Source organism: Balaenoptera ricei, chromosome 14, assembly GCF_028023285.1.
Source record: "Balaenoptera ricei isolate mBalRic1 chromosome 14, mBalRic1.hap2, whole genome shotgun sequence".
Lineage (NCBI taxonomy): Eukaryota > Metazoa > Chordata > Mammalia > Artiodactyla > Balaenopteridae > Balaenoptera > Balaenoptera ricei.
In genome coordinates, this window is record NC_082652.1 from 16,499,648 (window position 1) to 16,516,459 (window position 16,812).

The 16,812-nt window shown below is 40.1% G+C and overlaps 2 protein-coding genes and 1 pseudogene across 8 annotated transcripts in view; 2 read left to right on the top strand and 1 right to left on the bottom strand.

The window, feature by feature from the left end:
- Positions 1 to 16,812, top strand: part of TMEM116 (transmembrane protein 116) — a 188,575-nt gene that overhangs the window by 160,456 nt on the left and 11,307 nt on the right. For 2 of the 4 annotated variants that reach the window (XR_009497317.1, XM_059894996.1), the window contains exon 11: positions 4,043 to 4,152. Coding sequence is in view for 3 of the 4 variants with exons in the window: in XM_059894996.1 (XP_059750979.1) it covers positions 4,043 to 4,147 (105 nt within the window). In the remaining variant the exon portion in view is untranslated. Of the gene's footprint in view, positions 1 to 4,042; positions 4,153 to 5,649; positions 7,815 to 7,916; positions 8,023 to 16,812 lie in introns of those variants that run through there. The other 2 variants (XM_059894998.1, XM_059894997.1) reach the window with 2 other exon arrangements.
- MAPKAPK5 (MAPK activated protein kinase 5) overlaps positions 1 to 16,812 on the bottom strand; it is a 43,629-nt gene that overhangs the window by 3,845 nt on the left and 22,972 nt on the right. For 3 of the 4 annotated variants that reach the window (XM_059894991.1, XM_059894992.1, XM_059894994.1), the window contains exons 8-11: positions 7,418 to 7,498; positions 4,788 to 4,975; positions 2,761 to 2,881; positions 95 to 225 (exon numbers count right to left, since the gene is read on the bottom strand). In XM_059894991.1, coding sequence (XP_059750974.1) covers positions 95 to 225; positions 2,761 to 2,881; positions 4,788 to 4,975; positions 7,418 to 7,498 — 521 coding nt within the window. The remainder of the gene's footprint in view (positions 1 to 94; positions 226 to 2,760; positions 2,882 to 4,787; positions 4,976 to 7,417; positions 7,499 to 16,812) is intronic. The other variant, XM_059894993.1, reaches the window with a different exon arrangement.
- LOC132348042 (small ribosomal subunit protein uS5-like) lies at positions 7,692 to 8,311 on the top strand (annotated as a pseudogene).

Sequence of the window (16,812 nt, forward strand, 5' to 3'; positions counted from 1 at the left end):
AGACAAAAAAGGGCAGACCCCTGGCTGACCTTTCAGAACCCTGTACTCAACCACACCAGCCATGAGGGAGAATTCAAGAAATAAGCTCAGTTACCCGAGTAATTTCCTCTTCCTTAGAATGGGGTTGTTCACAGAGTGCAGGGGTTTGAGGCTGACTTTCAGGTCCTGGATTCGCATGTTGGCCAACTGTTCCGCATGGGCCTGTTGGATGCCTGCAACCACCGCCTGAATGCAAACACTGTCATCAGTTTTTCACATTCATTTCTGGGCACCTAAAAAGCCAATCTAAGACAGTGGGAAGGAGAATCTCAAAGAACTAAGAAAGCAATTTCATTCTTATGCTGGCAGTATACAAATTTTGATAAGGTAGAGGACTCTTCCCCATGGGTCAGCAGGGCCCAGGGAATACCAGGCCAACAGCTAGCCCTTCTTTCCTGTGGGCGGACAGAAATGCAAGTAAGAAATACTAACAAGGCTCATGCTCACAGTCACTGGCAAGGGCAAGTGTAAAGAGAGTCATACATGTACATCAGGGGAAAAGCTAGCAGGCTGCTGCCTGAGAAGCCTCCCTGACTGGCATTTACTCACTGCCCCCATGGTGTAGACAGTCACGTTAGCCCTGATGGCTCAGAACCCCAAGCATTTCACCTGGTGAGCATAGTAGACCCTCACAAACTGATCTATAAGCCAGTCAATTAATTTACAATGAGAAATAACTGTCATAAGGTCTAGCACGCTTCAAGTCTGTCTTTATGACCAGTGCGTTCTCTCACTATGGGCAGACCAATAAGGGAAGGCAAATAATCAGAAAAGGCTTTGTAAGAATGAGACGATCCCACTTTTGGATTTAAAAAAAAAAAGACAAACTCTGTGAGTGTGTGTATGTCTCCCCAGAAGAAGATCAGGAAGAATACATCAAGCCATAGGTCACCTCACCTCTGAGGGGTGAGACTGAGGCAGGGTAACGAAAGGGAACTTTTTATTTTATATACCTCTGTGTTGTTTGAATTTCAACAACAAAATTTGACAATTTACAAAAATAGTTCCTTGGTAAGCATGCCATTAGATCAGGAAGAGTTTGAACTCATTTAAGAGAACTATACTAACTGGCCCTGGCTACACGCCCCCAGACCCTTGAATCTATTTCCTTCTTATCTGTGATAGCCCAACCAAAAAGATGGGAACACCTCAAGGTTGTGAGCTCAGGCTCCATCTCTTAGGCACAGCTTAGATGGACACTATTCAGCTTCTGCATATGTGGACATTTTTTCTATACTTCCAAAGTTGACCAGCCTGCATCCTGACCACATCATTTCTTTAAAAATGGGAATACACTGTCACATTGCAGTTCCATCTTATAGGCCCAGGAGCTACTCTTCCTCATTAAGATTATGCATATCCATACTTGGCTTCATTATACACTAATCTTGAAGTAACTCCAGAAGGCAATCTTATTTCTTCATTTCAAGATCTTGAGGAAAGCCACACTGTAACACTCAATTGCTAACAACCAGAGGGTATAAGTAATCCTTTTGTATTTTGCACTGACCAAACAAACCATTTCTGGACTACTGGGCACATTTAAACCAGGAAGACAACTGCACACAAATCAGAGATAGCAGAAAACTCTGTTCCTTCTAGCTCTCCTTTCTCTCTCATACTCCAGCTAAACTAAGGGAGGTCTTAGCATTCTTTTTTCCTATTCGCTTACATTTCAACTCCATCCCTTCTAAGTCAGTAACACTCAAGTCTGTGTCACTGCCTTTCCCTCTCAGCCACACTCTGATTCCACACCACACATCCATCTACCACCTTAAACAATATCTAAAACCTAAGAGACTTCCCTTCACCCAAAACCAGCCTCATTCCTGATTTCCCTCCGTCAATGGTGTCACCAGATATGCCACCCACTGTCCCCTTATATCTAGTCAGTCACCAAAAATTGTAGAAATTTGTCTTCAAAAATATTGAGCCTATTCATTCATCTCTACTTTTCTGCTCCTAGAGCAGCTTCTCAGCTTCTAGATTATTGTAGAAGTATTAGGTTGGCAAGTCTGCAAGTCTGACTAACCATCCCTAAATACCTTCCCTGTGGCAAATCTCTTCTCAGAAATCTACAATAGCCTCTCAATTATGTCCTACTAAGACTTAAACCCCTCTGTCTACTTTCAAAGCCAGGCCTGCCACACCCATTTTACCAACTTCCCATCAATGAAGTCAGGCTTCATTACATGAAAAGGGGTTAAATATGTAAAGGGGTTAAAAAATGCCACACAATAGTTAATAATTGTGATGGTTTTTGCCTTCTCTTTGGGAACCCTTCCCTAATTACAGCCCTTCAAAGATGTTCTCTTTTTCTGAATTTCCATAGCATTCACAGAAAATTTAGCATGCAAAAGCTCTGATGTCTGAAAATGTTCCCTCTTTGTTTTGTGTTTATTGGTCTTTCCAACTAGTCTTGTTTAAACTCCTTGGGCAAAAGAACAGTGTCTGATACTGCTCTGTGCCCCCAACCCCATAGCACAAATATGGAGGATAGTCCTTTGAGTGTTCCCTTAGTGTATTTACCAGGCCTTGATCTGGTCTTTTATGGAAAGAATCTCTATATTTCCAATCCTGATCTTTGGAAGACCAGAGATGTTTCTCTGGGAAAGACTGTGTGCTCTGCATTGTTTTGCCTTTAACCCCTCATTGAGTCAAGCCTCAGCATTCCTTCCCAACACAGCCTTTTCGGCCAACAAAATAAGCATCATTCAAAACCTTATCCATCATCAGTTGAGCAGAGGGTAGCACATTATCCAGGGCCTCAGTTGAGTTGAGCCAGGGGTGATCCAACACTCCCTCGATGGTAAGTCTTTCCTCTGGTTTGACCTTCAAGAGCCTGTGGAGAAAAGGCCAACAGGGCTGCCATGCAGTTGCTTGCAGAGGCCGGGAAGTTCCTGGGTCTGGCTCTAACCAGCTCCAGCTTCTGACTTTCCACCGACTCCTACAAGCCTAGGCTTTCTATTTGCAGGACAGAGGTGGGGCTCTCGTCCCTAACCGTTAGTTGTGAGGGCACTCTGTCCTTAGGCAGTTCTTTATATACTAAATAAATTGAGATAAGAATGGTAGGAAAAGGCTTAGTCCAGTGATACCACAGACTGAGTTCTAGGTTCAGTAAAGTAATCTTACATATGGCTTACAGTTCCTGAGACACTGAATCCCCAGACTAATGTTTCTAGGACAGTGGGCTATAATTTCCAAAAGGGACTCAAAATGCTCTTTTGGCTAACAGTGACTGTAAAATTAGTCGAGGGGTCATACAGTTCTGAAAATCCAGGTTGCTACTTGTGATAAAACTCTTAGATGTCACCATTTGGCAGGACATGAACCCTTTATTCCAAAGACATTCAAAAGCTAAAAATCTAATCTCTGAGAAGGGGATGGCATTTCCTTCTAAGCCTAATGTATTGTTCTGTACCATCGGCTTTTTGACCATAGTTCTTTACATCTTGTACATTTATCCTGATGCAATTCCTAGCTCACCCCAGCATATTCCCTGGGCCTTTTACAGCACCTTCTTCCAAATACATAGCCTCCCATTCCAAACATCAGAGTCAGGACAACACGCCTACTTGCTCTTTCATGTTCTCTGTAACCTTCTGGATCATTGTGAACAAACAGCTTCAGATTCTAAAGAAAGGATTATTTAGAAAAGAATCTCAATGCTGAAAGAAGATAATCAATGTTGCTCTAGGGACAGGAAATATATTCTACAGAACTGCAAAGAACCAATTATAGGATACTGATATTTTGGTTAAGTAACTGAGAATACAGCAGGGAAAGAGCATAGGAAGACAAACAATGATTTAAACATTGCCTCCACCCTCCTAACTTTCACTTGTATATTTTAGAAACTAGTCCCTTTTTGAATACATAAACACCTAACCAACAGAACAAGCTCACTTCTGAAAGAGAGTAATCTCCATAGAGAAACAGCTGTACTATCAGGAGACAGTTCCCAGGTACTGCCCCTTTAATGCTTATCTTTATCGCATTACAGATGAAGAAACTGAAACCAAAAGAGGAGAAATTACTCAGTGAAGAACAAGCAATAGGAATAGGAATACCAGAACAACGTCCAAGTCCCAGGCAGCTAAGCCTCTGACACAGGTGGGTAGAAAAAGCAAAGACACCTCATATTTAGGTCTGACTTCTTTCTTAGTGCTCTAGCTAATTTCTCCAAAGGACTCTGAATGTCAAGTCTCCATCATCCATTCACTAACCCTAATTCTTCTAAACCTTTCCATCTTAATATACACCACAGCAACCAACTAGCAGTAGGAAGGGCAGGAGGTGGGGTCCAGGCCCTGCACAACCAATCACACACTCCCACAGCAGCTAAGGAATGAAAAGCCCAAAGCATCATGGTCATTTTAGCACCACAGTTCAGTTCCTGGAATCATGTCTGTCCCAAATGACCGGCCTCCGTGCAGGAAGTGTATACCAGGGGGGTTACCATTTAAGGTCCTAAATTAATGCTCACAGATACAATGGCTACCAAGGGACCTGGATTCAACCCTAAGGACAAATTCTAGGAGTGCAACAGGAGGGAGCAAAGCTCCAATTTCACCAAGGTGTGGACACTGAGAACTCTCATCTCAGGCTCCAGGGAAAATTTTCTGTAATGCTGAAATGAGAAGGAGCATGCCTGGGAAACAAATGACTTTCCTTTACCCAACATTCCTTTGTGTTCCACCACTTTTAAGGCCTCCCTGGCCTCCCCCCGCAGTGGCCTGGGGACTCACTTCCTCACAACATCTTTGGCCATCTCTGAGATCTGGCTCCACTCTTCCTCTGGGAACTCAAAACTGCCTGTCATGATCTTTCTCCGCATATCCTTTGGGATAGTCCGGCTGTGATGTCTGGAGTAAAAAGGAGGGTATCCGCACAACATCACGTAGATAATCACCCCTAGGGACCACAAGTCACAGCTCTGAAAGCAAAAAGAACATGGTCACTCACAGCAGAGGCACAGCTCTAAAATAAAGTCCCTAGGACTGACCCAGAAACAGCCCCTGATATACACAGGCTGATATCTCCGAGAATCACTTCACAGAGACTGTAAAAGCTTCAGGAAGTCTTAAGAGAATTAAGTGCTACCAACACTACACATGTGCACACCATATATACAAGGCCAGTCTGGGGTAAAATAGTCACTTTTATTCTCACTGCTTAGGCCCAAGCTGCTATTTGATTATTGGGTACAGATGTATGATACTTTGTCCCCAGCCAGAAAAGTGATAGATATAAGCCAGCTGGTTGTGAAACATTTACTCTGTCCACCTGGGCAGGGTTGAGGGTGCAGGAACAAAGCAGCTAGGACACAGGTGGGCTGACTCTATAAAACAGCACAAGTCATTTTATAAAGGCCCAAAGCAGTCTGACAAAGATTAGGGATAGGCACTGCAGGGAAAAACAGGAGGCTAAAAGCAATCCTTTGGCCATGAAGGACTCACTGTGCCCATTTGCAAGACCATTCTTGGGGAAGATATTCTGAATGAAACAAAACTGCCACTAACTACCATGTCTGTAGATAGTAAGGTGATTTCATGGCCTGTAGTCACAGCGTGCTTATTAATAAAGGACTCCTATTTTAATTAAATGTAGCTCTACCTGCCTCGGAAACTGGGTCCTCAGAGGCTTCAACCCAAGCCCCTCCTGAATTGCGGGACAAAAGCAGTGTCCACCTGAGAAAGGCAGCCCAGGGAGCCTGCCACTGTGGCCACACGCTCCTCACACCACAGCTGTGCGCTGCTCTGAGTGAAGCCTGGAAAATGAGGTGTCTCAGGTACTCTCAGCCATGTCTTGGCATCATACTAGTAGACATTTATAGATGACATGACCCATGCTGTAGAACATACTTATAAAATTATAGAGGTGAAAAGAAATCTTAAAAAATAGTTCACATGAGGAAACTGATACTACAGAGATCTTGTCATCTCTAAGGTCATCTGTCAAGAGTGAAACTAAGTGTACCAACCAACATCATACAGCTGAATGGTGGTGGAGTCACAGCAAGTCACCTGGCCTACTGCCTCTTTTTCTTTTTCTTTTTAATTAAGGTTGATGTATTTATTTAACTTTTGAAAATTTAACTACATCTTTTTACATTATTTTTATTTAAAAAATTATTTGCAAATGTAGCAGTCAGTGTTCACTTAGTTGCCAATATAAAGATGATAACTAGACCAACATATATACACATTCAAAAGTAATATGAACTTATTTCACTATATTACTCATCTGTGGAGTGTAAATTTTATGAATGCCGTGCTAATTCACAAACACCACTAGATTCACAACATGGAACAGGAAGAGGAGAAAAAAATAGTACTGGGAAATAATATATCACACAAGAATCCATTGTATTCATGATGAGAAGACCGTATCAAGTAAATTAATATCTCTGTTAGCTAAGTGCTTCTACCACTCAATTCCTGCCTGCATTGGGAAGCAGGAAGCAGTTTCTGACTGACTATAATCAGCACAGCCCTCACTTCCAACCTTCACTATATAAGGGCACAGCTGCCTACAGTTTTGCAAGTAGATCAAGATGGTGTGGAGCAGTTCTTACTTGGGGACTGAACAGTGTTAATCATGAAAGTAGTTGTTTAGAGTTCTGGTCATGCTGTGCCAGTGCCAGTGCAAGTGGAGGGTCCTGAGTGCCACAGAAGCCTGTGTGTTCTTCGGTATGTATGCCTGCATGTGTGCACACACATGCATTAGGAATATGTGGGGCCCTCTAAAGGTGTGGGACCAGGAAGAGCTGGCCTGCCTTTCTCCCTCTCTACCATCTATATCACCTGGAGTCCCCAAGCAGCATCATTTTTTTCTGATCTACTCAGTGACTCCAGGACCTCTAGGACCTGTTTCAAGAGGCCCTAAACCTCTTATACTTTAGAACAGAGAAGCTTGATGTGTAGGCTACTGATTAAGAACTGTGAAGTACCAGGTAACACTTGGGAGCACTTGCTGTGTGTACTAGACACTGTTCTAAGTTGGGTATTTTATGGGGTTAGAAAGAATGGCACCATAAATGGACAAATAATATTCTCTGAAATGGCCTCCACCTCAAAAAAGCAAGACAAACATATCTTTTAAATGTTATCAGTGGACTGTACAGCTAGCCAAATAAATAACCTCCAGGTGATCACAGCCTTTGGTTCCTGCTGCAAAACCTAAACTAGTATGAATCTTATTTCATCAGACAAATACTTGAATTCCACTCTTCTGCATATGTGGCTGCTTTCAGCCTCTTCGGCAGCAATATTAAGGGATAAGAATGGAATTTGCCACCTTCCCAGAGGGCCACAAACACCTCATAGGAGAAGAGGGGCTACACCCAAGGGGTAAAGATTAGTATCGCCTCTCCTACCTTGTTATAAGTGTAGGGTGTTGGCGAGGTAGGTATGATGCCAGATTTCTCCTTCTGATGCCTTCTCTGTGCCTCCAGTACCTGTCAGAGTTATACCAAAGGGGACAGTTTACTGAAAATCACACCAGCGACCTGCAGCTTGAGACAGACTGCTGCAAGGCTGAAGAGGGTAGTCACTGGCAGTCAACAATCAACAACTGAAAAAAACTCTACATAAATACTTTCAAAAACCTTTTTCTCTCTTGCAATCAGCAATTTATCAGTGTTTGCGTAGGTCAAGGATATGAAGATTAAGTCCCTGAAGGAGATTTATCTCTTCTTCCTCTCGATCTGAGGTTACTTTTACCTAGGGGAGTCCCTTATGCCTTTGAAAGCAGTGAAAGCAGAATGGTGCTGGCCAGCAGTCCAGGTTCGAGGAATTTGTTGCCATGAGGGACTGTAATAGTCACATGGGTCTAGGTGTTAAGTGCTCCAAGGAGGTAACCACTGCCATCCACAGGGCCATCCTCCTGGCCAACCTCTCCGCTGTCATGGGTAATGGGACTCCTGCGAACACAAGATTGGCAAACCCCATACAGTTCCTTGAAGGTGACAGGATACTGCAGCTCTCTGCTGGTATGCTTCATCCTTGCACCCAGATCCACTGCTACTGTCTTGGCCTTCGTGGCCACAAAGCTGCTGCTGACAGCAGATACTGAAAAGTGTTACACCTTGGTCAGCGGCTGCACTGCCTCCTTGGGCAACTTTACCAAGGCCACCTTTGATGCCACCTCTAAGACCTACAGCTATCTTACACCTGACCTCTCAAAGGGGACTCTGCTCACCAAGGCTCCCTATCAGCAATTCATTGACCATCTTGTGTTGCACAAGGCTCGTGTTTTCACACAAGAATAATAAAGTGAATTAATTAAACCTGAAAAAGAAAATACCACTTATGAGAGCATAAAAAAATTAAGAATAAATCTAAAAAGAAATGTGAAAGACCTGTACACTGAAAACTATACAAATATTGCTGAGCAAAACCAAAGACAAAAATAAATGGAATAATACAGCTGGCTTATGGGTCAGAGGGCTCAATGTTGTTATGATGCCAGTGCTCCCATACTGAACTATATGTTTAAAACAACCCTAGTCAAAATCCCAGCATGCTTTTTTGTAGAAGTAAACAGCCAATTCTAAAGTTCATATGGAAATGCAAAGAAATTTGAATAGCCAAAACAACTATGAAAAAGAAGAACAAAGTTGGAGGGCTAAAACTACCTTATCTCAAAAATTATTAAAAAGTATCAATAATCAAAACAGTATGGTATTAGTGTAAAGACAGACAAAGAGATCAATGGAACAGAGTGGAAAATCCAAAAATAAACCCACACAATATACATTCAACTGATTTTTGACAAAGGCTCAGAAGCAATGCAGTAGAGAAAAGATAGCTTTTCAACAAATGGTACTGGAACAACTAGATATCCAAATGCTAAAAAATGAACCTGGATCTATACCACACACATTTTACAAAAATTAACTCAAAATGGATCACAGACCTAAATGTAAAGCCTAAAATTATAAAACTTGTAGCAGAAAATCTTTGTGATCTTGAGTTAGATTTCTTGGATAGAAAACCAAAAGCAGAGTCCAAAAAATTTTTTTAAAAAATTAACAAATTGGCCTTCACACCAAAATTAAAATCTTTTGCTCTTCAGAAGATGTTGTTACCACCTCACAACAGTCAGAATGGCCATCATCAAAAAGTCTACAAATAGGGACTTCCCTGGTGGCACCGTGGTTAAGATTCCACACTCCCAATGCAGGGGGCCTGGGTTTGATCTCTGCTCAGGGAACTAGATCCCATTTGCATGCCGCAACTAAGAGTTCGTATGCCACAACTAAGGAGCCACCTGCTGCAACTAAAAAGCCCAAGTGCCGCAACTAAGGAGCCTGCAAGCTGCAACTAAGGAGCTGGTGAGCTGCAACTAAGGAGCCCACCTGCTGCAACTAAGACCCAGCACAACCAAATAAATAAATATTTTTTAAAAATCTACAAATAATAAATGCTGGAGAGGGTGTGGAGCAAAGGGAACCCTCCTACACTGTTGGTGGGAATGTAAATTGGTGCAGCCACTATGGAAAATAGTACGTAGGCTGCTTTAAAAACTAAAAATAGAGTTACCATATGATCCAGTGATCCCATTCCTGGGTGTATATCCGGAAAAGATGAAAACACTAATTTGAAAAGATACATGCCGCCCAATGTTCACAGTAGCACTATTTACAATAGGCAAGACATGGAAACAACTTAAATGTCCATCGATCGATGAATGGATAAAGACAATGTGATACACACACACACACACACACACACACACACACACAATGGAATATTACTCAGCCATAAAAAAGAATGAAATAATGCCATTTGTAGCAACACGGATGGACCTAGAGATTATCATACTACGTGAAGTAAGTCAGACAGAGAAAGACAAATATCATGTGATATCACTTATATGTGGAATCTAAAAAAGTGATACAAATGAACTCATTCACAAAACAGAAATAGACTCACAGACTTAGAAAACAAACTTATGGTTATCAAAGGGGAAAGTGGGGGAGGGATAAATTGGGAATTTGGGATTAACAGATACCCACTACTATATATAAAATAGATAAACAACAAGGACCTATTGTATAGCACAGGGAACTATATTCAATGTCTTGAAATAACCTATAATGGAAAAGAATCTGAAAAAGTATATATATGTGTGTGTGTGCACGTGTGTGTAACTGAATCACTTTGTTGTACACCTGAAACACCATAAATCAACTATGCTTCAATTTTAAAAAAAAGAAGAAAAAAAAGACACTGTTAAGAGAATGAAAAGATAAGCCATAGACTGGAAGAAAATCTTTGCAAAGCATATATCTGATAAACGACTTATATCCAAAATATATTAAAAAACTCTAAAATTAAGCAATAAGAAAATAAACAATCCAATTTAAAATATGGGGAAAAGACCTGATCCGATACTTCACCAAAGAAAATATACAGACAGCAAAGAAGCACCATGGATGCTCAACATCATTAGTTATTAGGGAAATGCAAATTGAAACCACAATGAAATACTGCTACATAGTCACTAAAATAGCTAAAATTAAAAACACTGGGGGCTTCCCTGGTGGCGCAGTGGTTGAGAATCTGCCTGCCAATGCAGGAGACACGGGTTCGAGCCCTGGTCTGGGAAGATCCCACATGCCGCGGAGCGAATGGGCCCGTGAGCCACAATTGCTGAGCTTGCGCGTCTGGAGCCTGTGCTCCGCAACAAGAGAGGCCGCGATAGTGAGAGGCCCGCGCACCGCGAGGAAGAGTGGCCCCCACTTGCCACAACTAGAGAAAGCCCTCGCATAGACACGAAGACCCAACACAGCCATAAATAAATAAATAAAATTGGCTGTGTTGGGTCTTCGTTTCTGTGCGAGGGCTTTCTCTAGTTGCTTTCTCTAGATGTCCATCAATAGATGAGTGGATAAACAAACCATGGTATATCCACATAATGGAATACTTCCCAGCAGTAAAAACGAAAGAACTATTGATACATGCAATAACATGGATAAATCTTAAACATAATTTTGCTGAGTGAAAGAAAACCCCCCCCAAAAGAAAATACCATACGATGTGCTACTTTATATATAAATCTACAGAAAATGCAAACTAATCTATAATGACAGAAAGCAGATCAACTGCTGCCTGGGAATGAAGGGAAAAATAGAGAGGCAGGGAAGGATTATCAAGGGGCACAATAAAATTTTGGGGGGTGACAAATATGTTCACTACCTTGACTGTGGTGATGGTTTAATGAGTGTGTGTGTGTGTATGTCAAAACTTGTAAGTTGTGCAATTTAAATATGTATAGTTTATCATGTATCAATTATATCTCAATAAAAAAAAAATTTTTAAAGAGGGCTTCTTATATAAAACAAATCTCAAAAAGAATAAGCACCAGCTATATATATATATGTATATACATATGTATATATATATGTATATATATATTCACACACACACACATATATATACATATATATATATATATATATATATATATATATATATATATATACACACGTATATATATAAATGACATGCTGGCCATGACGGATTAACCAGTACAACTTGCATTTCCACCATACACAACTAGAATATTGGACAAAATATAAAAAACACCTTTTCTGCCACTGAATAGGCAATACAGGTCAGTGAACCCTGAGAGAGAGCAAGCAAATGTGGTAAGTCCAATGAACTACCAAAAGGCACTTTGTGGAATGCAGTTCAGGGAAAGAGAATCTAAGCAGGGCACAGGGGGTTCACAGAGTTCAGCAGTGTGGCTGAAATTAGTGGAGCAGAGTATTAACTGTGGGGAAGGTACACAAAAATCTGCATAAGGATCCCTTTGAGTCTAGCTAAATAGTAAGCTGCACATAGTAGAGCAAGACTCCATGAAGCCAGGGAAGCAACCAGGTACTGGAATGACTACTGGAGCTGTAAGCTAAATAATTCCCAGATGTCACACAAGTCTAGGAGGTATCTGAGCTCCAACTAGCCAGAGTAAAGAGACCTCACTGAACATGTGGGGCATCAACAGAGGACCCAGAAGTGATTCATCTGGGGAGTAGGGTTGAAGTAGCCCTAGAATAAATTCTGTTCTAGACTTGCCCTGACAGAACTTAAAAATGAGTTTCAAAACAATCAAGCTAATCCACAAGTAACTTAACCACTCGCCAAAACAATCTTTAATACTCTTCAATGACAACAAAATCCAGACATTCACCAACATGATATTATAAGATCCAGCATCCAATCAAAATTTACTAGACATGCAAAGAAGCAGAAAAATGTTATCCAGAGCCAGGAAGGAAAAAAATCAATCAACAGAAGCAGACTCAGAAATGACAGATGATGCAATCAGCAGACAAGGATTTAAATAAGTTATTAAATATGCTGAGGTACTTAAAGGGAAACATTAACAAAATGAGAAGAGAAACAGATTATATAAATCTGAAGTGAGGAAATTCACAGATTAGACAATGCAGAAGAGTAGTGAAATTGAAAACCTAGCAATAGAATCTAGCCAAAGTGGAGCACAGATAGGAAAAAAAAAATGAAGGAAGGAAAAAAAAAAAAAGATCAGAACCTTAGTGCTCAGTGTGTGAGCTAACATACATACAACTGGAGTCTCATTAAAATGGCACAGAGAGGACAAGCACAAAAATATTTGAATAAATGTCTGAAAATTTTCCTAAATTGGTAAACACCATAAACTGACAGATCCAAGGAGCTCAATAAACCCCTAGCAGGAAAAACAAACACCCATACTATAATCAAATGGCTGGGACTGCTGTTTCTGTCTAGGATGTAGAGAGCTGGAAATGGTGTCACTCTCACCCTAACAGCAAGGAAAAACCAGATAAACTATAAAATCATAAACTATAAAATCATCACTTTTCTTGAACTCATCAGAGGTCTCAAAGCAACGAAGTATTCTTGTCCCTTCCAAGAAGAGACAACACATAAAGACTGGCTCATCTGTGACAAAGCCCAGGAGAAAGCATTATAGCATGCCATAAGCATAAAAAGAATTTGGCTAAATTTTTAACAAATTGCTAAAGGCAAAGTTGGGGATAGCAGACCCTTAGGAGCCATGGAAACAAGGGGCATTCGCACCCACTCGCAGGCTCTTCTGCTCTTGAGACTCAAGAAAACAGGACCTGACCAAGACTGAGGCTGGTTCAGAAAAGAGATACCTCTCCACCCATCGTTGCCATCACCCTCCACCAGGCTAGCAAGCACCAAGTAATAAGTAACAGCAGTCCACTGTTAGTGGCAGAAAAAGACTGTGAAGCGAAAGCCCCTCTGAGGCAGAGGCACACAGCCAATGCCAAAGCTGAAGATGGAGAAGAAACATTTTTAAAAAAACATAAACCTGTGGCACCCCAAACCCCACCCTAAGCACAAGGTAACAAGAGAGGAATCTCAAGCCAGTGACACAGTAAAAATAACAATAGCAACAACAGAGCTCAAACTAAGCTCAACTCCTAAGTAGACTGACTCAATTCCCTACCCCCATACTAAAGGACTAACTGCAGAAGCAGCAAGCCAACTTCCAGACTTCCACCTCCATCTCTACAGATCCTACAAAGATTTAAAAGGTTAATAAGGGATTATCATAATTTTATGCCAATAAATTAAAAAACAAATAGTCAAATTTCTTGAAAGACACAAATTACTAAAACTGGCTCAAGAAGAAATATAAAAATTCAGTAGATCTATACCTATTTTTAAATTGATTACATCATTAAAAATCCACAATGAAAACTCCAAAATACCAATCTTACACAAACTGTTTCAGAAAATAAAGGAGGAAGACACCTTTCCCAACTAATAGTATGATGTCAGCATTATTACCCTGATACCTTGAAACAAGGCAAAGACATTATGAGAAAAGATTATGGACCAATATCCCTTTTGTTAAAAAACACAAAATCCTTAACAAAATATTAGCAAAACAAATCAGTCATCATGACTAAGTGAGTTTTATCTTAGGAATGTAAGATTGGTGTAATGCCTGAAAATCAATTAATTCATCATATTAACAAAATAAAGAAAAAAATATATATCATCAGTTCAATAGATGCAGAAAAAGCACTGGGTAAAATTTAACACATTCCCTTTCAGTAAACTAGGAACAGAAGGAAACTTACTCAACCTGATAAAGGACATCTACAAAAAATGTAAGTTAATATCATACTTAATGGTGAAAGACTGAACATTTTCTGTAAGATCAGGAACAAGGCAAGGACGTCTGCTCTCATCACTTATATTCAACTGGTAGTCCTAGCCAACACAATAAGGGAAGGAAAAGAAATAAAAGGCAAACATACTGGAAAGAACAAAGTAAAACTATCTTTATTCACAGATGACATGACTTTGTATGTAGAAAATCTTAACAAATCTATAAAAAAAATCTACTAGAATTAATAAGCGATTTAGGCAAGATCCCAGGATTCAAGGGATCAAAAATCATTTATTTCTCTACAAACTATAAACAAACAATTGGAAAATGAAATTTTTAAAAATATCATTTCCAATAATTTCCAAAAACATAAAATACAGGAAAAAATTTAAGAAAATAGGTATAAAGCCTATACACTAAGAAATATAAATGTTTCTGAGAAAAATTAAAGACCTAAATAAATGGAAAGATATACCATGTTCATTGAGTAGAAGACTTTATATTGTTAAGATGTCAATTCTCTCCAAATTCATCTATAGATTAAAAACAATTCAAATCAAATCCCAGGAGGCTTTTCTGTCATAGAGAACTGAATTCTAAAATTTACAGAGAAATGCAAAGGATCCAGAATAGTGAAAACAATTTTGAAAAAGAATACATCTGAAGGACTTATTACACTATCTGAGGTCAAGACTTAATATAAAGCTACAGTGATCCAGATGATATATAGACGTATGTATCAAAAAAACAGAATAGAGGGCTTCCCTGGTGGCACAGTAGTTGAGAATCTGCCTGCCAATGCAGGGGACATGGGTTCAGGCCCTGGTCTGGGAGGATCCCACATGCCGCGGAGCAACTAGGCCCGTGAGCCACAACTACTGAGCCTGCGCGTCTGGAGCCTGTGCTCTGCAGCAAGAGAGGCCGCGACAGTGAGAGGCCCGCACACCGCGATGAAGAGTGGTCCCTGCACTACAATGAAGAGTGGCCCCTGCTTGCCGCAGCTAGAGAAAGCCCTCGCACGAAACGAAGACCCAACACAGCTAAAAAAATTAAATAAATAAATAAATAAATAATGTAGCTATAAAAAAAACTTTAAAAAAATTATTTATTTTAAAAAAAACAAAACAGAATAGAGCCTAGAATAGACCAACACATATATCGTCAATTGATTTTCGACAAAACCGCAAAATAATTCAATTCGACAAAACTAAGGTAATTCAATGAGGCAAGGATAGTCTTTTCAACAAGTGATATGGAAACGACATCCATAAGGGAAAAAAAGAAGCTTGACCCTTTATACACACACACACACACACACACACACACCTCAAATGGATCATAGTCTAAAATGTAAAAGCTAAAACTATAACCTTTAATAAGAAAACATGAGAAAATCTTCATCACCATGGATATGGAAAGACTTCTTAGGAACAAAAAGCACTAACCATTGAAAAAAAAAATTGGTGAATTGGACTTGATCAACATTTAAAACTTCTACTATTCAAAAGATCATTAAGAAAACTGATGGGGACTTCTCTGGCGGTCCAGTGGCTAAGACTCTGTGCTTCCAGTGCAGGGGGCATGGGTTTGATCCCTGATCAGGGAACTAAGATCCCACATGCCACGTGGCACGGCCAAAAAAAAAAAAAGAAAACTGAAATGCAAGCCACAGACTGAGAGAAATATTCATAATAGATATGTTGTAGGCAGAATAATGGCCTCCCAAAGAAGTCCTGTCCTAATCCCTGGAACCTATGAATATGTTACCTTACATAGTAAAAGGGACTTCTAAGATTTGATTAAATTAAGGATCTTGAGATGGGGGATTATCCTGGATTACCCAGGTGGGTCCAATGTAATTGGACCCGGTCAGAGTCAGAGAGACTGGAAGATGCTACCTACGCTGCTGTCTTTGAAAATGGAGGAAGAGGCCACAAGCCAAAGAATGCAGGTGGTCTCAGAAGCTGAAAAGGCAAGGGAATGGATTCTCCCCTAGAGCCTCCAAAAGGAACACAGTCCTGCTGACATCCTGAAACATTTCAGACTTCTGACCTCCAAAACTGTAAGGTAATAAATGTGTGCTGTTTTAAGTTACTAAGTTTGTGGCAATTTGTTACAGCAGCAGTAAAATAGTAATACATATATATGACAAAGAACTTGTATCCAGAATATAATAAAAACAATTCTTATATCTCATTAATAAAACAACACAAAAAGGGCAAAAGATTTGTACCCATACTACTACACAACAGAATGTTGTACCCATATTTCACAACAGAACAGCCAGTAGACACATGAAAAAATATTCAACAACAGTAGCCATCAGGAAAATGCTATAATTAAATCCATAACGAAATAACACGAACATACCTACCAGAATGACCAAGATTATAAACACTAACAAACATAAGTTGGTGATAAGAATGTGAAGAAACTGGAACATTTACATTACATTAGTGGTGCATACAACCATTTTAGAAAAAGATTTTACCTAAAGGGGAGGGGTATGTCCCCCAAAACTCGTAAATGAATGTTCCTAGCAGCTTTATTCCTAATGGTGAAAAATAGGAAACAACCTCAAATGGCCATCAGTCAGTGAATGGATAATAAACA